This window comes from Felis catus, chromosome C1 (genome assembly GCF_018350175.1).
Source record: "Felis catus isolate Fca126 chromosome C1, F.catus_Fca126_mat1.0, whole genome shotgun sequence".
Classification (NCBI taxonomy): Eukaryota; Metazoa; Chordata; class Mammalia; order Carnivora; family Felidae; genus Felis; species Felis catus.
Window position 1 is genome coordinate 22722224 of NC_058375.1, and position 25829 is coordinate 22748052.

At 58.5% G+C, this 25829-nt stretch overlaps 1 protein-coding gene and 1 long non-coding RNA gene across 2 annotated transcripts; both read right to left on the reverse strand.

Moving 5' to 3' along the window:
* Positions 1–10409: 10409 nt before the first annotated feature.
* Positions 10410–15404, reverse strand: LOC123379433. Its single transcript, XM_045034876.1, has 6 exons — positions 15362–15404; positions 14064–14104; positions 12774–12932; positions 12193–12274; positions 11610–12106; positions 10410–11231 (listed from the first exon to the last, which is right to left on the reverse strand). Exons 1-6 carry the CDS (start codon positions 15402–15404, stop codon positions 10575–10577), a joined length of 1479 nt encoding a protein of 492 aa, XP_044890811.1. The 3' UTR covers positions 10410–10574.
* Positions 15405–15752: 348 nt separating this feature from the next.
* LOC123379542 lies at positions 15753–20119 on the reverse strand. Its single transcript, XR_006584106.1, has 3 exons — positions 18689–20119; positions 18032–18164; positions 15753–15849 (listed from the first exon to the last, which is right to left on the reverse strand). It is a non-coding gene; the product is annotated as an uncharacterized LOC123379542 (long non-coding RNA).
* Positions 20120–25829: the final 5710 nt, after the last annotated feature.

A 25829-nucleotide genomic window follows, 5' to 3' on the forward strand; every position in this document is an offset into this window, starting at 1 on the left:
GGCATGATCCGTAAACCTGTCACGAACCCCAGGCCTCGGAGGCCCCCTCCCACGAGTCTCCACGCAGACGGGGGGGCGGGGATCCAGACACACCAGGGAGATTCGCACCTTTCAAGAATTCCGGGGACCTGAGCCTGGTCCCCGGGACCGGCCGCGCAGTAATGCACCAGACAGCTTGTTAAGAAATGGAGAACACGTGAATTAGGAAGAGAAAAGTACCCAAACCCAATATCCCTTAGGATATTCCTTTCCCGACTGGGGCTAGGACGTTCCTCAGCGATTTCAGGGCTGCGGGCGCACAGGCAGGGCCGGGTCCGGCACCGCGGCACCTGCCGAGGGATGATTTACGGCCCCCAAGCGGCCGTGGAATCGCGGGGACCCCTGTGCACACCTCCCGACCCTGAGCACCAAAGTGCGGGGAAGCGCCACCAATCCCGCGAGGGTTCCCTGACGAATCGCGCTGAGGTTTAAACGCCAGCTCTCCCGAGGCCAGGGGAACACGAGTCCCGGATGGTAGCAATCGATTTCAAGAACAAAGAGTTACGGTGAGTTTGAGGAACGTGACATAGCACGCGCGTCCGCAGGCGGAACGCTCAGCGTCCTGCAGAGACAAAAAAGCTGGCAGCTGCAGAGAGAGTCCCAAAGCAACAGCTCAGACCCGCTCGCACCTCCCCTTCATAAAAGAAAGGCAAGTTTAACTGAAAATGTTTCATAAAACAAAACAAAACAAAACAAAACACAGGTGTTTCGAAAATGACTAGTTTGCATTTTTACACCTGCAGACAACGTTCATCTTGCTTCCGTTTCCCCACGAGTCTGTGACAACACCGTCCCGGGGCCGCCATGACATGGGGTTCAGGTCTGTGCACTGGCTTCAATCAGGACCGTTCAGTCACTGTCCCCTCCAGAGCCCGGGGGGCCCCAGCGTGAGGCATTCACCCCATGGGCTTAATTCCGTCCCCTCCATCCAAGTCCATGCCTTTCCTCCAGCCCCCCCTCCTCTGCTCCAGACTTGGGATTCGCATCACTAAGGGAGCGGGGACAGCATCAGCCATGGGTCCGCAACACGAGTCCTGGTCCCTGTTCTGCCGGCCACTCACTGAGGGACCTGGGGTAGGTCACATCCACACTCTGGGCCTCAGTTTCCCCAACTGTGCCATGAAGTGTGGGACTGAATGATCTCCGGGGGCCTCCGCCCCAGGGGTCCCCGAATCTGCTTCTGGGCAGGAAGTTCTTGTTCAGATGTTTGTGGGAAACGGCACCAGCCCTACCCTGACGGTCGTCTCTCCTCGGGGGATGACGAAGGACATTGTCCTGGGTTTGAACCGTGAACGCCATCACCATAAACTGGAAGACCCCGTCACACACCCCTCACGGTTGCCTGGGTGCAGGGAGCCTTCACCCCCAGGGGGCGCTGAGCAAGATAAAACCCTGAGCAAACATGGAACAAACGAACAAAAAATATGTCCCTCCCCAGAGATGGGGGTCTTAGGATGAACTGAGCCAGTGACAAGGAGCGAAGCCCCTCCTGGAGGACAGAGCCTTGGGGGAGACGGGCCAACGGCGGGTCAGGAGAGAAACCTGATGGCGGGAGAGGGGACACGGGACGGGGAGTGTCACCAGCAGCAGCGGCAAGGGCGGCAGAAGAACAGCCAAGAATTATAAGCCTGCTGGGCACCAGCATCCTCGGCAAAGCCACAAGCCCAGGGCCCAGCCCACAGTAGGTGCCCGAGCAGGATTAATCCGGGGGCAGCCCGCGAGGTCTATTTTCAGTCTTGGTGAGACAGCACCTCCTCCTGGGTCTGCAGTTCATAGCACAGCTCTTGGCAAACTTCTAACAGTGACATGAAAGGAGAAGGTGGACAGCGCTGCCCACGTCCCCGAGACAGCAGTGTCATCCGTGAAGGCCCCGCTGCTGTGTGAAGCTGTCCCCTCATGTCGCTGAGGCCGTTTGGCATCTCTCTGCCCTGAACACAGCTATAAAGCAGACATCTCTGAAAGGCCGGGAATAAATCCCGCCTGTGCGTCCCTGCCCTTCTCAGGCGCCTCTCGGGCCCCAGCGGCGACAACTACTTTGTTTCCATCAAGGTCCAGCCGTTTTAATGGAGGTTTTAAATAACCCCTTTGCTGCCAAGAAATTTATGTCCTGCGGAGACGTGTGCGGCGGCGAACAGACGTTGAGCGAGGTTCAAGGCCCAGCGGCCGTGGGACTATGACCGTGACGTGCCCTCCGTGCCCTTCCGTCCTCTGGGATGTCAGTTTCCAATGACTCAGCGGATGTCACCGCCTAGCGCCAGGCCGTGTGCGGGGCTCTGGGCACAGGGGGAAGGATCCGTCACGTTCCCATGCCGGAGGAGGTCACGGTCAGATGGGGGAGGCAGACCCGCCAGCGGCACGCACCATCCAGCCGGCAAAGCACCAGACTCCTCAAAGGCGGCCGCTCTGTGAGCACCTCCTGTATACACCTCCGCCCCGTGAGTCCCTACTGTGTGCTGGGCCCAGGGGCTGTGCGACCCTGGAAACGACCCTCCCTGCTCCAAGGTCGTTAATCATTCCCATTTTAGAGATGAGACCACTGCGGCTCAGAGAAGTTGAGGAACGCACTCAGGTCATGCAGCCAGGGAGGCGGGTCAAGTCGGCGTGTGCTCTGGAGACAGCCAGCTTCAGAGCTGCCCACTCCCGCCCCCGCAGAAGGAGGCCAGGTCGGCTGGGTGGGCCACAGGCAGGGTGGTCACCGGATCAGGTGGGCCGAGTCTGAAGGCAGGTGCAGGTGTCTCCCGATCGTGGCGCTTCCTCGAGGTCACCCCACATTGGCCCAGCGGAGTTGGGCTGTCCCAGGCCGGCCGCCAAGCAAGACGCAGGGTTCAGGTTCACCTTACACATCAAGCTTGTTTTCACCGGCTCAGGATCCATCCCCCCGCCTCCTCGATCTGGTCGTTCGTCCTTAAAACCACGCCCCCTTCCCATCATGCACACCGTGTCTTTGGCCGCCAAGGAGCCCACCAAGCGGTAAGGGTTAACATGTGACTTGGGCTGGCCAATCAGAAACTTTTATTCCCCTGGACTTAGTGATTGGCTCAGAGATGGGCACGTGACCCACGTTAAGCCAATCAGAGCTTGGCCTCGGCCTTTCGCTGAAAGTGACATAAAAAAGGCATTTCCTCTAAGGGGCTGCTAAGCTGGTCGCGGGCGGGACCGCCGTCGCTGGTGGCTGTCACAAGAGCCTGTCCAGAAATGAAGGCAGCACAGGGAAACAACTCTCCGAAAGCTGGAGTGAAAGAGGAAAAGAGGGATGGCCGGGGAGGAGAGTGTGAGCCCCCGAAGGCGGATGCCCTCGCCCGCTTGGCTGCTGCGGTGCATGTAGAACCAGAGAGCTTCCCATGTAGACGGTGCACGAGTGCCCCGAGCCCTTGGATGGATGGACGCAGGCCCGAGGCCAGCAGCCCCCAGACATTCCTGTGTCAGGAGCCCCGGGCATTTCATGTCTTGCCTCAACCAGTGTGTGATGTGTTTCTGTTACCACGCCCGATGAGTCCCAACCGGACTCCGTGGCCACCGCCCGGAAGCACAATGCTTGCTTGGCGCATAATAGATGCCCAGTAAATGCTTGTGCAATACAGAAAAAAACCACAGGAACCTGGCCATTTCCCCCTCTCTGCCTCCCTCAACCTCCCCCCTCCTCCCCTTCCACTGCCCCTGGCCACAGACCAGCTACTGGGACCATCACTCCAGGGACTAAGAGGGATGCTTGAGAAACATTCAGCTGCTTCCTCCCTTCCCCCCCCCCCCCACCCCCGCCCCATCCCTGCAGCAGTGCCTGCTCCTTGGGCCCTTGGAGGAGGGAACAGGGCTACCGAAGTGACCTGCCCCTGCCCCGAGAGTTGCAGAGAGTTGGGAAAAGCAGGGTCCAGGGTCAGGGCTCTCTGATTCCTGGGCCAGGGCTCCACACGTGGCATCCTGGGTGCTCAGGAGGAGGATGACAAGGAGCTGCCTGCCATCTCCCTGAGGAGCAGGGACATTCTTCCAGCGAGTGGTGGCCTGAACAGGAGTCACTCAGATGGGCTCCGGGATGCCTAGAAGGGCTGGGCGCTCGCAGAGCACCCTGAGGGCAGGTCCCAGGAGGGGAACTGGGCCCACAGTGGCCAGACTGTCATCCCCCACATTCCCACTGGACACTGAGTTTTAACAGAACCATAACTAAATTTCCATCACCATAGAATGCGTGGATGCCTGGATGGATGAATGAATGAATGAATGAATGAATGAATTCAAATACATCATTTTAAATGGAGTTCCAGAAAAGTCAAATGACGTGGCCAACACCACACAGTTTGGGATGTCCGAGCAGGTCCAAAGCCCAGGCATCCACCACTAAGGCCCAAGCTCCTCCCTCCCACCCCACCCTGCCCCACAGAGCATGGGAAAGGAGATAGGAAAGGAAGAGGGCAGCATGGGCTGGAGGCATCAGGGAGGGCTTCCTGGAGGAGGGGGAGCCCAGACTGGGCCCTGAAGGACAGACCAGAGAAGAGCACACAGGGGGGATGAAGCAGCTCCTAGTTTGCTGCCCCCAGTTCTTGAGGCCTCTGGGTCTGGAATTCTCCATGAGGAGGTTCAAGGTCTTCCTGGAACAGGTGCCCCAGGAACCTCTCCCCAGAGCAGGTGGAGTTGAGTCCCTCCCAGGTTGGAGGAGGCTCCCAGGTAGGGGGTGGTGGGCAGGGCGGAGCAGGAGCTCCTGGGCACCTCTGTTCTCTTGGCTTCTGTCCCAGGTGCTGCTGAACAGGAGCGAGGAGGGCAGCGTCCTTGCCCGTCTGCAGTGTGGGGACAGCAGTCTCACCCGCGCCCCGATGAGGCCATCAGACCACGTTCCATCAGCGTGTCAGCCCCACACACTGTGCGCCCCAATCCCACAGCGTCTCCTCGCGGGGCACCTGCACCGCCTGGGGCCCTGCCATTTCCCTTGCAAATTCCCCAAGGGCGCAGCACCCCACGGAGGTGAGAACCCCCTCATTATGTCCCCAGTCGGGGATAGGGGTCCCTTTCCCTCCCTGCTCTGCCCCTGAACCCCACTTCTCCGTAATAAGCCCGGGGTAGGGGGAAACCCCACACAACACAAAAATACACAGCAGCTCAGCTGCGGGGAGGCATTCTTGGGACTGTTTCGAGAACTAGTCACCTGCGTCGGTGGGAACTTCATCCCTTCTCTGAACGGGTGAGCTTTCCAGACATCAGCTTGGAAGCTGAGTCCGTGATTCTCTTCCATCTCAAATCCCTCTTTCTTCTTGTCGACCGGCTCTCCCTTCGTGTAGCATTGAACGATGCCAATTCAATCCAGGGCCTGAGGTTGGCACCAGGCACCTGAGGATCGCGGAGCATCTCTTAAAATGTGCCCTAGACACCTGTCTTGCCTGCCCCCCACCAACAGCCCTGTGACTGAGACATGTTCCCACCCCGGGGACCCTCTGAGGTCTTCAAGGTTGCAGCAGCAGCCATTTATGTATTGAACACATTTGTTGAGCACCTACTAAGTGACCGCTGTTGCATTCCAAGAATCCAAGTTGGCAAAACTGTCACGGTCCCTGGCCTGTGAAGCCCACAGTCTAAGGGGGGAGGACAGAGACTAACCTAGATTAACACAAAGAAGACGTGTAAAGTACAGATGCTGTCAAGGAGGGGCTCAGGGTGTCATGAAGCAGATAATGGGAGATTTCTCCAGAGGGAGGGGACCATCCACCTGTGATCTGGAGAGTGAATAATTATCAGATGAGCTTGAGACCGAGGAAGAGTGTTCAGACCAGGCAAGAGCATGTGCAAAGGCCCGGTGGCTGGAGGGATCTTGGTGACCCACAAGGAACTCCAAGGCTGTGGGCTTGGAGGGCAAGGAGAGAACGGGAGCCTGGAGAGGGGAGGGGAGGCGAGACCGTGTGAGGGTCTCTCAGGATCCGTGTCTTTTTTTTTTAGTTTCAATTTTTTTTTTAACGTTTATTTATTTTTGAGACGGAGAGAGACAGAGCATGAACGGGGGAGGGTCAGAGAGAGAGAGGGAGACACAGAATCTGCAACAGGAGGGTGCATGGGAACACAGTCACTGTCCTCAAAGATCTTACAAGGGAGGGACCCCGACGTTCCTAATGTCCGGAAGGGCCGGGGCCCGTGGGATAGTCAGCCGCTGGCTTACAGCTGAGAAAGAGAAGACCAGCCAGGGCCCCTGCGGCTGCCAGCGAGGGAAATCCCATTACCCCAAGGCAGTCAAGGAGTTTGCTGAAGGACATTCGGTAGAGCCACGCCTCACGGGCCCCAGAGTCATCGGGCCTGGGCGTCCGTCCCCTTCCCTGTACAGTCGCTAAATGGTTCCCTTCACTGTGGGCCCCCACACTCCTCCACAGCTCCCAGCAGCTCTGCAAGGCTCACGGCCTCCTGCCCACGTCGCAGATGAGTAAACACAAATTCAGAGAGGTGAAGACACTCCCCCAAAGTCACACAGCCACAAATAGCAGTGCCCTGGTGTCCGTGCCGCTAGTGATGCGCGAGCTTTGAGGATGTTGACCAACCAGACCTTGACTTTGGTGGCAAGGAAGAGGCCCCTCCCCTCCCCCCTGCCCCCACTCAGCCTTCAGACAGGGCAGGCCTGTTGCAGAAATGATAGCTAATGCCCATTTAGGGCTCACTGGGTGCCACGCACAGGCCCCAAGCATTTCACACCCACCAGCTTATGCCCTCTTGGCAATAACCACAGAGAGCATATTCCAGCCGTCCGCGGTGTGGACGAGAGCCAGGAGCTGAAGTCCGCGGATATGCGTCAAGTTCGAGAGTCTTCTGGTTGGCCGGACAGTCCTGCCGGCCTGGCCAAGCTCTCTGAGGCTCAGCTGGCAGCTCATCGGCGGGTTGGCCTTGCTGACGCTGGCTGGTTTTCGTGCGTATTCTGAGGCCTGATGTGGTCCTCGATTCTCCGGCAGGTGGGCCCGGGCTCTCCCAGACGGAGGTTTCGCGTTTCCAAGAATGGGAACAGAAGTACACCGAAGCCCCCGGGGGCACAGGCTCGGGATCGGCACACGGTCACGGGCCCGAGCAGATCACCGGGCAGCCCTCGTGAAGGGGGAGGGAAGAAGTCGCACTTTACGAGGCACGTCACAGAGGGTGCGGCAGGGCGGGCAGGTGGCGCATTTTTGCCGTCGGTCCCCCGGAAGGTGGGCGTCACTGTAGTTGGCCCTAATTTCCAGTTGGGAGCACCGGGGCTCAGATGGGCACAGCGACTCCCTCCAGGTCACACGGCTACGAAAGCGCAGAGGTGAGGTTTGAGCCCAGGTCTGGGCCCTTCTCGATGATCCTGCTGCCTCTTGAAAGCCACGGACAGGGAACCCCGGGGCCCTGATAACGTGGGGCTTCCAGGATCCGGAGCAGGAGGCCGTTGGGATGAAGGAGGCCCCAAAGCCTCAGGGGGGCCTCCGGCAGCAGGAGGAGAAGGGCCTTTCTCTCCCCGAGAGCCAGAAGGGCTCCCCGGCTGGGTGTCAGATCTTACCCGGCTCTGCCAGGTCCCAGAGGGCACCAGACCCAGCTCTGCTGCCACAAAGAAGGTCCTCGTGACGCGCTGGCCCCTGGCATGGCTTTCTCCTACTCCTGCCCATTCATCCGAACACTCGGCTCAAGCGTCTCCTCCTCCGGGAAGCCCTCCCTGATACTCAGGTGAGTCGCCCCCTCTCCCCTTTGTGTTTTGACTGCACCCCGGGCTGTCTCTGGGTTGTCATTGCTGATTTATGTGCTGCTCTCCACCCCCAGGGTCTGTGAGGGCACGAGTCTGCCGAGGGCAGGCAGACCGCCACTCTCCCCCCTGCCCACCTCCAATCACTTCCCTCTGTTGCCTTCCCTGGGCTGCGCTTTGCCCATCTTACCCCCTGGTGTTTCCTTGGGGCCCAAAAGGCTGCAGGGCACAAAGCAGGATCAAAAACTTGGGATGGCAGAAAGCAGAGAGGGAGGAGGAGGAGAGGGAGGGAGGGGAGGAGAGATAAAGGGGCTTCTGCAGGGCGCGGGGCAGGGCAGGAGGTGGAGGGGAAGCTTGCAGATTCATAGTTTGCGAGAGGAAAGGAAACCAGCAAGACACAGACGCTGAAAGTGGTCCCACCGTGACCTGTGATATTTCGCTTAATCAGAAACAAGTTATTCTGCGCCCCGGGTAGATCTAAGAGCTCTTCAGAGTTTGCTCTCGGAAGAGTCTTCTGGAGTGAAACGCCTCCCATGAGACCTATTTCGCGCCGGGCCACGGACGCCCGGATTCCGCAGGTCAGAGAACCGCGGCCCCGTGGCCTGGAAGGGGGGGTCCTGCCTCGAGCCCGCCTTTGGGTGTCTGCTCCAGCCAGCTGTGTGACCTTGGACGGGTCACTCGGAGCCGCCGACCTCTGCGACCTGCCACCCTGCAGGTGCCTGGCCGGCGAGCCCCCCTCCCGTTCTCACCGCCCCTCTAACACCTGCGGCCGCAGGCCCAGGTCGGAGGTCAGGCCTGCCTCTTTGGGGAAGTCCCCTAGACTGGCCTTCTCTGGACTTGAACAGCTCCGGGGGCGTGGCCTGGAGGCTGCGTGCCGGGCTGTGAGGTCAGACCACCTGGTCCAAATCGAAGCGTGTCCCTGTTCTAGACGGGTGCTGCTCACAGGGGTGACCGGCTGCGGTGACATGGGTGGGCACTTACGGACGAGCGGGCCCCACCCCCGGCTGGCAGCGAATCTGAGTCTGCACTTGAGCAAGCGCCCATGGTGGCCGGCGGGCACCTGCAGGTGTGAGCAGTCCTGTGGGAGGAGTGACAGCAGGAGTGACAGATGACCGGCGGCGGGGGGTGGGGGGCTGACTTTGCCAGGGCACCTTTGACTCTCAGACACAACCCCATGAAACCTGCAACAGACACACTTCCTGCCCGTGTGATGTGGCCCTTCCCTCCCCGTCTCTGGGGCTGCAGTGCCCTCCCCTGAAAAAGGGACAGTAACAGCCCCCCAGGGTTGTGGTGCAGAGCAGGGAAGTCATTTGCATACCGGTGGCCTGCAAGGTGGGGGGGGGGCACGTCCTGTTGTCTCTGCAGGGAGCCTCTCCCGCCCCACCGCTCCCTCCCCCACCTCCTCCCTCCCGGGGTCCCCCTTACAGCCTCCCCAGCTGGCATTGCTGTCTTCCCGCCCTGGTTCTCTCCTTTGTAATATTTTGTGCTTCTTGCTTACTCGTGGTGTTTGGTCGTTTCCCCAGTAGCAGCCAAGAGCTCCCTGAGGGCAGGGGCCCCGGGGGTCTCGTTCACGGCTGCGTCCTGGTGCTCGGCGCCCAGCCCGGCGCCCCCAGGAGCCTAAGAGTGCCTGCCGGGTGAAGGGTTCGGACGGGGCGCGGGCTGGGTTGTATCCGTTGGGATGGGTGAGGTGCTGTGACACACAGCCCCGAGTCCCCGTGGCTTCACCCAGGAAGAGCTGGTTTCTCTCCCAGGTGAAGTCCAAGCAGGGGAGCTCCCCCGGGGAGCTGCTTCCTCCCAGCAGTGACAGGAGCATCCAGGCCCCTTCATCTGTGCTGACGTCATCGATACACTGGGCTTCCAGGCTCCCCAGGGAAGGGCAGTGAGTGAGGGAAAGGTCACCGGGTCATTAACCAGCTCAGCCCAGCGGGGACCGTGTCATCTCCACCCACGTTCCCCAGGTGCCACCCGGCCCCCCTGGATGCCCGATCCCACGTGCTCTGTGAAAGAGGAGTGTGACCCAGTCGGCAGCAACTGTCCCTGGCCCTCCACAGTGGCCGTGGAGGACTCCCGTCGCTTGGGTCCTCTTCCCGAGACCCCTGGGCGCGGAGCCCTGTCTCTGCCTCCGGCTGACGTGATACAGGGGTCAGAGGGCAGGAAGGGAGGGGCGGTTACCCGGGGGAGGGCTGCCTGTGCTGCTCCCCACACTTGGCTGGGGAGGGAAGAAGTTCTGGGCTGTTCTGAGCCGCCTGTGTTTGGAACCTTCTGCGTCTGCTGGGCTGCAAATTCTGGTGCCATCTGCCTGTGTTTCCAGCCCCAAAGCCCCGGGATGCAGAAATTTCCTTCTGTGGTTCTTAAGGAAAGTTTCAGCGGGGGTGGGGAGAGAGGAGGGAGGTCTCAGAATGACTTGTTCTCTGAGAAGGAGGCCCTGCCCTGCCCAGGGATGGCCAACCAACCAGGACGTCATGTATATCTGCCTCCTGCTGAGAGATCGAGTGGCCTGGAGGGACGAGGGCACTACCGTGAGTTCCTACCTCCCCCTCACCAGACTGGTGGCTGCCTGGGGCTGAGTCGCCTGTCCCCAGTGCCCAGCGCGGGGCCTGGCACAGAACAGGTGCCCGTAAACGCGTGCTGAATGAACGACGGAGTAAAGGAATGAGCCGTGATGGAAAAGGAGGAGTGGGAGGGGCGGAATGGGATGTGATGGTAGGCAAGGTGACCGCGGTGCTAAGAGCTTTAATGAATTATCCTGTGGCCGGGACCCTTCTGGGATGGCCCCATGGTCCCCTGCCTCCCGGGATGGCAGGCGGGGCATGACCTGGGACTTGTTTCTCATGAACAGAATGCAGCCAAGGTGATGGATGTCACTTCTGTGTTTTGGTTACAAAAGACGGCGGCTTCTGTCTCGCCGGTCAGCTCTCTCCATTGCCTTCGTGGTGTGTGGGAGACACGCCCGTGGCGAGGGACCGAGGGCTGCCTCCAGCCACCAGCCGCCCACAGCCTGGACCCAAGGCCCTCGGTCCGTGAGCTCTCGGGGAACAGCGTTGCTGACCCCTGCAAGAGCCCACCGAGCAGGTCTTTCCCCAGTCGAGCCTTCAGACAACATCCTGGCCTCGGCCGACAACCTGACCGTAACCTCGTGTGAACGCTGAAGCCGAGGGTCCAGCCGGGACAGGGATGCCACCCCCCAATCCACAAAGAACAGGCGGATCTGAAACACACTCTGCTTCACCCTGAGCTCGTGGGTTCCCCATGGGGAGGGGATGTGCCAACCGTCTAAATGCAGATGGCCTTGGGCCGCGGCGCTCCTGCCGCTCGCGTGGGGAGTGGCGCGGGCAAGTGCGGATAAATAGTAGCGAGACCGTGTCGGGTGGGAGCGGTTTCGGAAGCGGATGCTGGCACGGCTTCCCTTTCCCCGCCCCCACTGCTCAAGGGAAACAGACTTCAGGACGCCCACGAAGGCAGCTCCGGAGAAGGACTCCACATCAGGCTCTGGGGCCGGCTGGAAGAGAGCCACTTGGGGGAAGGGCCTGGAAGGCTAGAAAACAAGGCGGCTTCAAGGGGACGGCCACCTGCGCCTCCCGGGAGACCCCTTCTCGGGCAGGTGCTGGGAGAAGACAGTCCCTCCCTGCGGAGGGATGATAGCGCAGAAGCCCTGGCCTGAGGGTCGGGCCCCGTGGTGCTGAGGGTGGCTCTCTGTGGGCTCCCCGGGGGCCACCCTGGCCCCTCTGACCTCTCGGAGCCCAGCTGCAAGGCGCAGGGCGAGCTTTGAGGACCTGTCACTCGTGGAACCCAGGCCTGTAAGAACAGGGGCTCCCAGTTCCCGCTGGTTTCTGTCTTTCCCTCTAAGCATCGGAGGAGACTCCTGCCCAGTCCCCCAGTCCCGCAGGAGACGTGACCGCACCTCACACCCCACCTGGCTGGCACTTGTGTTACTCTTCAGGGGCAGTTGTACGTTTGTCGGCGAAATGCACCCGCTCAACGTGGCCTCCTGCGAGCCGGGCCCAGCTCGCCCACATCCGCATCCATCCCGCGCGCTCGCTGCCTCTGCCTCTGCTTGCAAGAGGTGCCCGTCGGGGTGCCGGTCCCGAGCCTGCCGCTGCGGACGAGGGGTCGATGGGGGTGGGGCGGGTGGGTGCGTGGCCCAGCCTCCCCGGGCAGGCCCTTGCGTGGCCCTGATGCATTCGTGCGGATCCCGGTAGTGATGCGGATGCTCCGAGATGACAGCTGACCTGTGTCCCGCCTCGGGTCCTGTGTCGTTCCTTTCTTTTCCAGGCCTTTCTCGTTCTGTCTTCAAGCTGTGATCCTTGTCTGCGGCCAAAACCCTGAGGCCTGGGCATGTGAAGAGCGTTGCCCAAGATGGCACAACAAGGAAACGACTGGGCCGGATTTTGAACCCCGGAAGCTTGTGCCCTTAACACTGTCTGCATCACATGCCCTTCAGCGAGGCCCCACGACAGACCCAGCTTCCGGCGGGAGACAGCTCACCACGGCCATGCCGTGAGCGCTGGGTTTCAGGTCAAGCTCCCGGATCCCAGGACCTGCCACCACCTCAGGCGCCCCTGGGTGACGACCGTCTGCCTGATGACGTTACAAAGGTTTTCAGATCAGGGAAGAGGGTCTGAGAAGTCTGGGCCGCTGGTGGCTGAGGGACTGCCTCAGGGGTGCCCCTGGTACAGGGCACCCTTGTCCGAGCTGCCCCCACTCCCTTCCCCTAGCGGGGAGGACAGCTCTGCAAACAGTCACCTCTGGTTCAAGCAGAGCCTGGGAAGTGTCACACAGCTGGTCTGGGTGGAGTCCCTTCACCCTGGGGACAGAGTGGCTTCGTCTTGCAGCCTGCACACCAGGAGGTGGAGCCCGTGGGAAATGGAGCCGCCCCCCCCCCCCCACCGCCTCTTGTGTGGAGACACTTCACCCCCCGGCAGATAAGGGAGGCCTGACCCATCAGCAGCTTCGCAGTATAGACAGCGGGTGAAGTGCTTTCAACACTCAGACACTCACTACTTATCTTGGGAAACCCAAGTGTTTTTCTTTTTTTTCTTTCTTCTTTTCTTTTCTTTTCTTTCTTTTTTTTTTTTACCCTCTCTCCTTTTCTCCGCTGCAGGCTGCTCAGGGAATAGCAGTGGAGAGGCGAGGGGTTGACACGCAGGGAAAACACAGGTTTGGGAGATTCGATCAGGCTCCCGGGGCCGTGCTCCGGGCCGAGCGGAACTGAGGGGCTGGGCAGCCGGGACGTAGGCTGAGGGGCAGGCAGGGAAGACGCAGGGGTGCAGCTCTGGGGGAGGCGGGGCGGCCACCACGTGAGCTTGTTCCGGTCTTACAGCTTAGGACAGAGGTTGGGGAAGGAGGTGACAAGCATTTAGGGCAGAATGGCCCTGAAACCAGGTCCTGAGACCCCCCTGGGCTATAGAGGACCCTCCTGCCCACCCCGGGGTCTCCACCACTGCTCTTCAGCCACCAAAGGCAGGGGGACTGTGCAGGGACAGGGGACCGTGGGGCCCTGGAAGCCCCACTCTGGGACCCTGGGATTCTCTGCCCAGATGGCCCTGAGCCCGCCTTTGGGTATCTGCCTCCCCTCTGGCCTAGGTCTGGGGTCCGAAGGTGGCCCCAAGGGTGAATGCCTCCAGAGTGTCCACCCCGGGCCCGAGGGACAGCTTTTGCAGTGGGATGAGTCACTAAGTCTACAGTCAGGGGACCGAGCTACTTGGTTCTCTCTCCTCCTCCGAATCTAACACGGCTCCAAGCGGCGACCCGGTGAGGGCTTGTTCAGGGGTCATCAGAGAGGGGCAGTGGCTGTCCCGAGGGCCCCTAGCAATGGGGTGGACAGACACCCCCGGGTCCTGGCCTCGCTCAGGTCAGGGCTCTCCAGCCACGCTGTGTTCCTGTCAGAGAGTCTCCCGTGGCCTTCAGGGACCTCGGGAAGACCCACGGTGAGAGAACTCACGTGTGATCCTTTCGAACAGTACTGGGGCTTGGTGCCCCTCCAGCTCGGGCTCCTCGGGGTGCGGGGACCCCCTGCGGCGGGCGCTCTCTTAGGAAGGGGTCCGCACCAGGGATGCATGGCTCATCAGCCAGAGCCTGGAAGGCTCTGCAAAGTGGATGTTCTGCTGTGTCCCCGACCACCCCCTTCTCTCATGCCCCCCCCCCCCACCACGCGGTCACCCTGCTCTCCTGAGACATGTGGTGGCTTCCACTGCTCATCAGGCCTTGAAGAGCCTCGGGTCCCCCCCGTCCCGAGATGCTCCCGGCACAGCTGGCGGGGAAGCCGGTGCACTTAGCTTCCAGGTCGGGCGCCGGGCTCCTTCCTGGACTCAGAGCCTCCACAGGTTCTGTTTCCGGTGAAAATCTCTAAGCAGCTGTTCATCGGTACCGGCAGCCGCAGCTCAGAGTCGAAACCGTGGGAGGTTCCGTCTGCAGGGAAGGGAGAGGGCTGAGGAGGCGTCAAGGCTCTGGGCACCCTCACTTTCTCCGAGTCGCACTCTCCCCTGCTGGAAAACGGAGCCCCTAGTCCCTGCCCGCAGGATGAGGGAGGACGCAGCGTGCTGTCCCCTGTGTGCCCTCCAGACCCACCTCACCGCCTCCCCTGCTCCCTGCAGGGATGCAAGGACAGGGCCCTGTGCCCCCCTGGGCCCTGGCTTCTGGTGGGTCCTGGAGGCAGCAGAGGAGACCCAGGGCGGGAGGGGGAGGAGTGTTCACTCCCCGGCTCCCTCCCCTCGAGCCCCCCCGTTGGCCTTGGCTGCAGTCTCCTGTGGTCCCAGCTCCTCTGGAGGCCCCTGTCCCCGTGGCCGCCGCGCTCTCGGGGGTCTGGTAACTGCTCTTTCTCCTAGCCCCTGCAGGCCTGGGATGGACAGACTCCCCACTGTTGCCAGCCCCACCCCTCCCTGGGTGGCCCAGCAGCCCCTGCGGGTTTCCTCTATCCTGTCCCTGCCTTGGTGATCCAGTGACCGTCCCTCCATTAAACCCCTTTAAGTAACCTCTCCTGTCTGCCCTTGGCTGACACACGGACCAATAGTCCAAGATCGGGGGATTTGCTTTGAACTTCCGTGAGGAGAATGGCGTGGGGGCACGAGTGAGACCCAGGAGCTGCTCTGAGTCTCGGGGAAGGGAAATCAGGAACCGGCGACATCCTGCAACTCTGAGCGTCCTGGGTCCCTACAAGGCACTCACTCCAGCACTAAACCAGCTGATGTAATCCTCGGGCTTTGTCTCCACCTAATTGTTCCGGCACCCCCATGCCCCACTAGTGTGCATGAGCCCGGGCAGCGCTGGGAGGTGGGCTTTCCGGGGAGCAGGCCCCGCTGAGGTCCCTGGTCCTGGCCTGTGCCCCGTCTCTCTGGCCCCGGGGTCAGGAAGTGAGTGGGACTGAGGAATTGGATCTCTGGCGGGCACAAACGCCAGGAGGTTGGGGTGTCTTTCCCAGTGGGCCAGTTTTGTGTGGCGGAAGGATTAGCTGCGGGACGCTGGACAAGTCGCTCCCCCTGTCTGAGGCCTTGCTTTCCTCCTGGGGGAAATGGGCTCACGCCTGCCTCACAGGACCGATGTGAGCCCTGAGGGAGACGACACCCACGGAGCCAGGTGCTGGGCCCGGGCCCCAGCAGGTGTCCACGTGGGTGAGCCCTGTCCACCCCGCAGAGAGCTTGGCATCGACCGCGCCCCTAGAAGCCAGACCTGCGTTGTTCTGCCTTCCCCCTAGCCGTCTCCGCTCCCCCATCCGACAGTCCAGGCATTGGCCAGACGGCCACCAAGTCCCCTTCCAGCCTGACGGCGCGGGGGCCCTTATCTCCTTACTGAGAAGCAGCCTGAGCCCTAGCTCTCCCCACCGCACCCCAGCCTCGTGAGCATTCAGAGCCCCTGGGAGCCCCCCCCCTGCTCATCTCCTGGAGCTGCGGGAGGAGAGGGGACAGGCAGTGACCAAAGGACCGCTGTGTGCGGGCCCTGGGCTCCCAGGGACAGATGCGCCCTGTGCCCTCTGAGTTCGCGTGTGGGCAGGAGGGCGGGAGGCAGAACCCCAGGACGGACACTGGACACGTCCCCTCCCCCCCAGGAGCAGGACACTTACCTGGGAGACCCGGGGACAGATGGCGCGGGGTGCACGTGAGCACGAGGGGAGGCCGCGCTGGCCCTCCAGCCCGTCAGCAGTGGCAATACTTAGACTCCTACAAAACAGGCAATAATTAGACTCCTACAGAAGTCCTCTTGTTTCTCCCCGGGGCCACGAGCCCTTCAGAAGAAGGGATGTTTCCTGCCAGGTCGCCCCCGAACACGCGTTTGTCACAGGCTATTGTGTAAATCCCTTTTTGGCCCATTGAAGAGATGTGATCTATCCACTTGACTGGCCTTAGCGCTCCTTCTCCAAACTCGCAAAATGTGGCTGCTATTAGGAGTCCAGAGAGGAGCTATAAACCATGCAGGGGCCAGGCACGCGGGCTCTGAGACGCCTCGGGCTGCAGGGGAGAGTCGAGGGAGGGGCTAGGGGGTCACGCCGCTCCGGACAGGACAGGCGTCAGTCCCCGGGGAGAAAACGTGTGCTGTCAGAGAAGGAAGGGCCAGCTCAGGTCCGCTCCCACCACCAGGCTTACTGAGGCCCTACTATGTGCGGGCCTGCGCGGGGCCTGGGGCACAGTGGTGAGCGGGGAGCGCCCTGCCCCCAGAAGCCCGAGTCCAGAGCAGGGAGGCAGGAAGGACAGGACAGGACAATGACGTGGGACAGGAATACGCCAGGCGGCTCAAGAGGCGTGGGGCAGAAAGTACAACAGGATGATGTTCAGAGTCTGGCTCTGGGCGGGGTGGGCAGTGCCCGTGGTGGGGCCGGTCAGCGAGTCTTTGTGAACCTGGGAGCTGAGGCCGGAAGAAGGAGGAGGAAGAGCCATTTGAGAGTCAGAAGGATGGGCAGTCAGGTGCCGGGCGAGGGCAAAGGCATCGTGGGCCCTGCGGGGCGAGCTTGCTGAGGGAGCCTGGACGAAGGAGCCATTAGCTCCACCTGGTGGGAGCAGAGAGGACCTCAGCCAGGGAGTGACACCTGAGCGACCCTGATGAGTGCTGAGAATGTCACCGGGTGGGTGGGGAAGCCGCGAGAGACACAGACGGAAAGATTCGGACCTGGGCGGGTACGCATCGTGGCAGAGCAGCCGGCATCGTGTGTGGCTGCGGGCTTCCACGTGAGGCTGGAGGCATCCGGGGTTGAGTGTGGGGGGATGGGACCCTCTCCCGAGGCGAGGACACCCACCACTTGAGCAGCACACAAATTACAGTCCTCAAGGCTGTCTGGCCCTGTGACTTCTAAGGCCTCTTCCAGCTCTAGAAAACTCCAAGCCAGCAAGGCCGCCTCTGGCTTTCACTGATTGCCCGGTGACGGACTTGCAGCATTTGGCTGCGTCTGTCTTTGGCTTCCTGTCCTCACCCCAGTCATCCAGAGGACCTCCCGCTGCTCCTGCCCTGAGCCCTGGCCCAGCGCCCTGGGGAACAGCACCCCGCACCCCCGGAAAGCCAGCCCCAAACAAGCAGCCCCGAAGCAGCCTCCCTCTCCTATTTTAGATCAACCGGCCAGGCTTCCTTCTGGGAGCAGCAGGCGCTCTTTTCTCTCCTGGGCTCACTAGATCGGTAGGACCCCGCGACTCTCCCAGCAGGCGACAGAGGGAAAAGTTTTCAGAATTTCAGGCCCTTTGATGGAGAAAGTCTGCCTAATAAATGATTGAGAAGAACCCCGGCTTCCTGAGAACTATCGCGAGCAGTGAGGGCGCCCGGTTCTCCCAGCAAAGCAGAGCCTCGGAGCGCTCCGGCGGAGGTTGAGAAAAGCCTCTGCTTAAAGGTGAGTCAGGAGGGGCACCTGCGTGGCTCAGTGGGCTAAGCGTCTGACTTCGGTTCAGGTCATGATCTCGTGGTGCGTGAGTTCGAGCCCCGCGTCGGGCTCTGTGCTGACAGCTCAGGGCCTGGAGCCTGCTTTGGGTTCTGTGTCTCCCTCTCTCTCTGCCCCTCCCCCACTCACACTCTGTGTCTGTCTCTCTCTCAAAAATAAACATCAAAAAAAAAAAAAGATGAGTCAGGAAAGACAAGCCGGCTGGGGCGGGGAAAGCCTGGCCACGCCAGGGGAGGGCTGGTACAGAGAGGGCACCCGCTTCAGGTAAGGATGCACTGGACTCCAGACCTGAGGGCTGCTCTCACTGCCAAGGGCTTTATGATCAGGATCTCATTTTACCCCCGAAAACCCCATGCGGTGGGACTGCAGCCCCACTGGACAGAGAGGGAAACTGAGGCACAGGCAAGCCAAGCCCTTTTCTGAGGTCTCTGTTGGCGAGGGCCTGGCCCCCAGCCCATCAGCTCCAGCAGCACACTCCTCACCTCTCTGCTCACTTGGCGGGCTTCACCCACCAGCAGGATCCTGGAGGGTCAGGTCCTCCTGAACCAGAAATCTGTGCCGTTGTGGGAACAGGATCCTGAAGCCATGAGCTTGAGTCTTAGCCCGTTTGCAGCTCTGGAAAAACGGGATAACAATCCCAAGGTCATAGTCTATTGTGGGGGTTGCAAGGGCAGGTGCGTGTGACACGTGGAACCTAGGGTCCTGCACAAAGTAGATACTCAGTGCGTCCTGAGTATTACCTAAAATCGTGCCAGCTGCTCCAATAAAGCGACCCCCGAACGTATAATGGCTCCAATGCCACTCCAAAACCAGTGTACTGGACAGGTGGGTGCCACACGGTGCCAGGAGGCTGGGTCCCGGATAGCTCCTTGGGGGAGGCACCCACCAATCAGGACTCGGTTTCCGGCTTGCTCCCCTACTCTCCCAGCGCCTTCTTGGTTTGCACGCTTTGCTACCGCAAGCTGCTAGGTAGGAGAGGCCCCATGGCAAGGGACAGAGGACAGGTGTCCCTCTGCCGCGTCAGGGAGGCAAAAAAGCAAGGAGTTCGTGGGAGGTCCTCAAAGGTCTGAAGTGGATTGGCATGTGTCACTTCTGCTCACACTTAATTGTCTGGGATACAGTCACATGGTTCCACCTACCTGCAAAGGAGTCTGGGAGATGGAGTCTTGCTGTGTGCCCAGAGAGAAGAAGAACCATATTTGGTGAACAGGCGGACAGTCTCTTCCATCTCTGGAAAGGTGAAATGATGTCCCGGGAGACCTAGAGGGTTAGTAGCAGAACCCCGGCTCCTGGGCGTGCACCAAGGCCCCTCGCTCCTCTCTCTACACGTCACATTAGAGTGAGGCAGGATCCCAGGGCTGATGAGTGGACCCGAGACGAAGGCCCACCCGAGCAAGGGGAAGGGAGGCTACCGATGGTCAATGTGTTGTCTCAGTCTCCTTGTAGGAATCATGGGTAGGGGCAGGGAGCCACAGCTCCAGGGCTCTCGACTGTGAAGTTGGTCCAGTTGCAGAGTTGGCCTCAGGGCCCCCTTGGGATCAGTTTCCTTGATTTCAAATAAGGCTACAGCAAGAGGGCACCCCACAGGGGGTCACTTGAGAGAGAAATGAGATTTTTGATGCCCTCATAACTTGCCTTTCCCTCTTAGGATCTTGCTCCTCTACTGGGAAGATAGAATGTGGTCAAGCTAAGGTACTTTGGATGATATTGGTTTCAGGGGTACTTCCTTCCCAGAGGACTCAACAGGACTCAACAGGAAGCTTATGACTACAGAAGATGATTATACAATTCACTGGTTTCAAATCCCTGCCATCAGACACATGAGGACAATGACATTTGAAGATGGAACACCTCATAAATACATAGAACCCCAAAACCCGGAAATCCCACCTCTAGGAATTTAACCCTTGGAAATAGGGATGTACATGGAGAGCTTTTTCATGTAGGATGTTGCTTACGACAGCCAAAAACTAGACATAATTTACATGTGTTATTACCACAGGAGTTGGGTAGAGTTCTGTATGGTCCATCCATTCAGTGGAAAAGTAGGGGCAATGATTCCACAATTCAAAATCATCGTGTACGTATGTAAGCCATTTTGACAATAAATCATACTCATAAAAAAAATCATTGTATAGAAAAGCATAAAATAACAAGGAAAATCTTTGTGACATGTAAGTAAATGTAATCAGAAAATTCTAGAACAGAATGGGTACTACGCCCGCCTTTTTGTGTGGAAAACATGAACATATAAACACGTTTGACGGAAGTTATTTTTGGTGGTGACATTCTGGTTTTTCTCTTTTCCTTTTCACCTACCTGTATTTGTCTATAATGAACGTGTATAATTTTTCTGAGAGAAAGAAAATGGTCTTAACATGCAGGTTAGCATTTGGTTGTCCACAGGACTGGATGATACCTAAGGACAAGGAGATCACGACCTTTTTGTGATTTTAAATATTGGACATGAACAGTGTCTGAAAATGAGCTGCGGTCACTGGAGGACGGTCAGGACTTCCTTCGTCTTTGAGATCCATGAGAATTAGTTGCTTATTTCAACGTTTATTTATTTTTTGGGGACAGAGAGAGACAGAGCATGAACGGGGGAGGGGCAGAGAGAGAGGGAGACACAGAATCAGAAACAGGCTCCAGGCTCCGAGCCATCAGCCCAGAGCCCGACGCAGGGCTCGAACTCACAGACCGCGAGATCGTGACCTGGCTGAAGTCGGACGCTTAACCGACTGCGCCACCCAGGCACCCCGAGAATTAGTTGCTTATTTAAAAACATCTTAGATTGTGGCTTTCTTATCCCTGCAGTCCAGTTGTACCTTCCTGAGATAATAAGGATGTCCTCTTGACTGAATACATGTCAAGTGTTTCCATCACACTGCATCAGTCAGCTAATGCTGTGTAACAACCACACAGTAATAAGCATGCGTTTCTCACATGTTGGCAGATTAGCTAGGAAGCACTTGGCTGCAGGTTTTGGATACGAGGGCATCTTCTTCTCATGGCAGTAGCAGAGGCACCCCTGCCCACATTTCGTTGGCTCAAAGAAGGGACTAGCCAAGTCCAACGTCAAGAGGTCCTGAGGTTCACTTTGCCTTCTGTCAGGACACCACCCCGTCACGTGGCGAAGTGCCCAGGTACAGGGAGGGCGAAGAGACTAGAACAGAACCTACCATCTACCACCCACGAGTGGTCGCTTTGGTGAGGTCATGCTGCCAGATGGTTGAACGCACACGTTTAAACTAACATTACGCCTCTACGGGTTTGAAAAGGAATTCTTTGAAAAGCATACTACGAACGAAAGCAAAATTAAAATGACTAATTCTGTTACCTGCGGATGGCCTGTTAGGATCTTGGTGCATTGCCTTGAAGGCTACACATCCATCCACGTCCATCCACTCCAAGAAACATCAGCCTCTACGTGTGTAACAAAAGTAGCATCACATTTGATTTGGTTTTTATCCCACCTTTTTTTTTTTTTTAAACCTAATCTCATTCTGTGAGCTTTTACTTGCATTAGGAAACATTCTTTAGAAACAGGCTTTTCAGATATGTGCAATAATTTACTCTAAAGATGTGGTGCTACTTCGGGAGACGATCCCCTGTGGTTAGATATTTAGGCTTCCGGGTTGTATTCTGTTACAAACGACACTCTAATGGACGTCATGGAATACAGTCGTAATCAACATACACTGAGCTTTTTCATACACCTGTCTCCACGCCAAGCACCTTCCACGAACGACCTCATATAAGCCTCAAGCTTCCCTTTCCGGTAGGTCCAGCGACGATCCCCATTTACAGATGACAAACCAGGGCACGAAGACGATGAGAACTTGCTCAGGGTCAGGCAGCAAAGCATTCAGCCAGTAGAGCTGAAACAGAAATCCAAATCTGATTGATTGGCTAAAGCGTCTGGTCTTAACCACTCAGCTTACCTCCCTTTCTGTGTACCTCCCTGATGATGGCTTTGGGACTAACACTTCGAAGAAAGATCACTGGGTTTGCACACGTTAAGGCTGTCGGCGCACGTTGCCAACACATCTTCCGGAAAGATGCCAATTCAAACTACACCAGCAGTCTAGTCACTCATGGGGGTTACCTGTGTTGTTAGACCCTGTCACAAGTGATGAAGTGATGAGAAGACAGGCCCAGCCCCTGCCCTCCTGGGGTGGCTGGGGTCCCTACTCCAAGAGCAGGGTACGGAAGAGAGAACATTGGACGGTCAGAAAAATAAAGCTGAGGGGTACAGCCATGACTGGCGTGGGCCTTGTGGGTGGGTGGGAAAGGGTCTTCGTGCCAGATCGGCTTATCCTGGAGGCCTTCTCCGAGGAGATGGCCTTGAGCTGAGCTCTGAATGGCCAGAAAGGAACATCTGGGAAAGAGGCTCCAGGCAAAAGATAGAGCAAATGCAAATTCACCAAGGTGGGTCAGACTCAGAAGTTTGAGGAACAGGAAATGGCAGGTTGGTCTACATCCGGGTAAGTGAGGGAGACAGGGCTGGGGGCAGTCAAGGGGCAGGGAGGGATCAGGGAGACCTTGCGGACCATGGGGCGGAGATCAAGCTTTATTCCAAGTGTGGTGGGAAGCCTGAGAAGGCAGCGGCTTCGCGGGTCTGAAAATTAAACCTTCTGCAGCCTCCCCTTTAAGAAAAGGGCTTAGGATTAGGAATCAAAATCAGCTATGCAATTTAATATTTAATCTGAATGAGAAAAGAAATCACAGTAAACTGCAGGTTTCAAAAAGCCAGCAATTACCGAAAACATCACAAAAGGTAGGACCCCCCCCCCCCAACCCCGACTATAGTTTTTTACTTGGAATCCTCACACACCTTCCCGGCTTTGTTCCCTCCTCCCCCCCACCCCCTCGCCCCCCCCAACCCCGAACTGTTTGGGCCACGTCCGCCCTGTTCCCGTCTTCGTAAGACAATGATTTTTGTAATGTCATTTTCTGTGGAGAGACGGGGAAGTGAAGTCAGGTTGTCCTCCTGAGGAGTCTGATCGTAATGGCTTTCTACATTGACAGAGTTAACACGTTTTCACCTTTACGACTCGCTATGGATTATGTCATGCAAATTTTCGGGATTCTTGTCAAATCTGGGGAACCTGTCAAGATCCTTTTATATGTGGGCAGTGAGCTTTCATGGGCCCAGCCAGTTTTCCTTACAGTGATAATCCTAATTAATCTTTGAGTTGACAATGCTTATTAACCACAGGGCTTGGGGCCCCACCGGGGCCTCAGAAGGGGTGTGGAGGGTGAGGAGTCCCTGATGCTTAAGCTTCTTTAGTCTCTGGCAAGGCCACCTGTGTCTGCAGTGTTCTCATGGGGGAGGAAGATGGTCTGATCACTGGGCTGCTGAACAGAGAGAATAGCAGACTCTGGGGGCAGGGAGGAAGCCGGGAGCCAGTGAGGGGGCTGAGTGGAGGCTCCAGGCTGGCAATGGCAGAGGTGAACAATTCGGGGGGCATTTGGGACGTGCTGATCTGGGGATGGAGAAGGGAGGCCTTGAGTAGGATCTCTATCATGTCTACTGTTTGACATCTCCCTTCCTCCCATGTTCTCCGGGGACTGAGGCGTAGGCATGCCTCCCTCCCTGCACACCATGGCTCCTCACACAGAACCAGAGCCTCATTCCTGCCACGGTGAGTACAACCGGGGGGGGACCAACAGGACATCAATCAATAATGACTCAAAGGGGCGGCCAGGCCCCAGCAGAGCCGGAGGGGAGACCTCGTTCCGCGCGCGGGAGAGAAGATGTTGCCGGTGCATTGGGACCCAGGTTCTCCGTGATAATAATTGTCCTTCCAGCTGGACACTGACCCCCGGAGGCCGGACGGATTTCAAAATAGAGTTGATGGCAGTGGGGAAACTCTGCCTCTCACGCCCCAGCCAGAGAATAAAGGTATTTTCATAAGGCATATTGGTCGCATTGTTGAAGGAGGAAAGAGAGCTCTGCAAGGCCGGCCGAGTGGAAGGTGGGTGTCCCTGCGTTTGGGCTGAAGTTGGGGGTCATCGGTGCCCATGAGTGGCCTCTGTCAGCTTGGAAGGCACTGCTCTTCCCACGTTGGACCCGTGGCCAGGGCCACCTGTGCTGAACCCACCCACCCACACAGTCCATACGGGCTGGGCCAGGCACGGGACGGAGGGATGAGGCCAGCACAGGACGGGCGATGTGAGGGGCACCGGGCCGGGGAAGATGGCCCCCAGAGACATGGGTAATGTTTGTTCTGGTTTGATTTAGGATGGAAACTCACTGAAAACACACACACACACACACACACACACAAAGCAATGAAAAACTGGAGGGAAAAAACAACGACAAACCTATCTTTCATGATACAAGTAGAACCAAAGGCTGAGTGGTTGGGGATCAGAAGGTTAAGGCCAGTGGGTCAGTTTTAGATTGGGAGGAAAATCTGTGCCTCGTTGACAGGCTGACTGCTCCAGATTAAACTGTGTCTCTCCCAAAGCCATATTCATGCTGAAGGGCTAACCCCCAGCACCTCAGAACGTGACCTTATTTGGAGGGAGGGTCGTTGCTGCGGTCATCAAGTTAAAGTGAGGTCCTCAGAATGGGCTTCCGTCCGGAATGACCGGTGTCCTCAGCTAAAGGGCGATCCTGGGACAGACACCTGCAGGGCGAGTGCCGTGCGAGGCTGAAGGCAGCTATGGGGGTGATTCATTACAAGCCAAAGGATGCCAAAGGTGGCCAGGAGCCTGTCAGGAGATGGAAGAGGCTGAGACAGATTCTCCTCACAGCCTCACAAGGAGCCAAGTCAAGCAGCACCTTGACCTCGGACTTGCAGCCTCCAGGCCTGGGAGATGGTAAACGGCTGTTGCTTGAGCCACCCGGTGTGGTGCTGGCATGCAGCCCTAGCAAACGAACACGGGGACAGTGGATGGCAGATGTGAAGGAGGGCAGGAAGGTGGCCAGGCAGACGCTGGGGAAGAACATTCCAGGCGGTGGAACAGCCGGTGCAGAGAGCCAGGCAGAGGGACTGCTTCAGAGGCCATGGTGGGGGTACAGACCACGGGCCATTGTGCACCTATGGGCTCTAGACTGAGTGCAATGGGGAGCCACAGCAGGATGTGGGCCTCCCATCCTCACAGGCTCGCCCCACTCGCAGGGTCGAGAAGAGCGCATGGGTGAGGGGGGAGCAAGGGAACCAGGCGGGGGAGGGGGCTACCATTACCACGAGGCAGGAGAGAACGATGGTGCCGTGGGCCCCGGGGGCGCAAGCCAGGAGATGACAGGGGTCCTGGGCCTGGGCTGAGAGAGGAGCCCCCAGGGTTGGGGGTGGGGTGGAGACGTGGAGTAAGAGGTGACCGCACCGCTTCGGGTCCTATCCACTCACGGGACGGAATCGTTGAGCTCTAGTCAGGAAAGGCGAAACCTCACCTCCACGGTCCTTGAAGAGCTGGCGGTGACCTTTTGATCAGAGAGAGGACAGGTGAGTTCACGGGACTCAGTTCTGCAGGTCAGCATGGCGGGGTGATGAGCCGAGCCAGCAGCAGGCTGGCAAGCCAATGACACTCTCCACTCCTGGTCCCCTGGGAAAGACGCCTGACCTGGAGACCTACTGGGTTTTCTGGGAACACATCCCCCTCCTTGCCCTGGAAGTGGAGACAGGCCTCCAGGGCACGGGAAATAATGCCTTTGCTCTGCAGGTGTCTGAGGCAATGAACCCAAATCGAACTTAAAGACAACTCGGCTCCCTCCCCTCCCCCCCCCCCACCATAGATGGCTGCCCCACCGGAGTGGCGACGGGTCACACAGGAGCCCCGCGCAGGAAGTGCCTCCCTGCTAACAAGACAAATGGGACACGAGCAAAAGAGAGAAGAAATCACCCGTTATGAGGGATTACCCGAGACCCGGGGCGGGGTGAGAAACTACCCAAGCAAAGCTAAAACCAGAACCGAAAACATCGAGGTTCAAAGCCAATTATCAATGGAGGTCACTGGGTGAGAGACGAGAAGAGTAATGAGCGGCCGTCCCTCTTTGGAGACAGATGGGACAAAAGAAGGCCTTGCAGAGGTGCATGTCACCTAACAAGCAGCCAGAAGATCCATCAGAACTGGAACGACGTCCACCAGCGAAATGGAGAATCCGCTTCCGGAAATCACTCAAGTGAAACCAGGAAAACCCCAAGTGGTAACGACAAACATGATGGGGATGAGGGACGTGGAAGGCGGAGCAAGGAGGTGCGGGGCGTGCACGGTGTTGCTGAGGAACAGAACACAGGCACACGGAGTGTTCAGAGAATTCTACCGTGT

What these genes read in the sequence shown, in the direction of transcription:
- LOC123379433 (XM_045034876.1), bottom strand. Translation starts at nt 15,404, where the DNA reads ATGGGGGAGCGGAGACGGCTAGGGGGAAGGCAGAACAACGCAG. An exon ending in CCTGAAACCCAGCGCTCACG is followed by an intron (nt 12,107 to 12,192) that starts GCATGGCCGTGG and finishes GACAGTGTTAAG; the next exon opens with GGCACAAGCTTCCGGGGTTC. An exon ending in GTAACACAAGTGCCAGCCAG is followed by an intron (nt 11,232 to 11,609) that starts GTGGGGTGTGAG and finishes CTTGTTTTCTAG; the next exon opens with CCTTCCAGGCCCTTCCCCCA.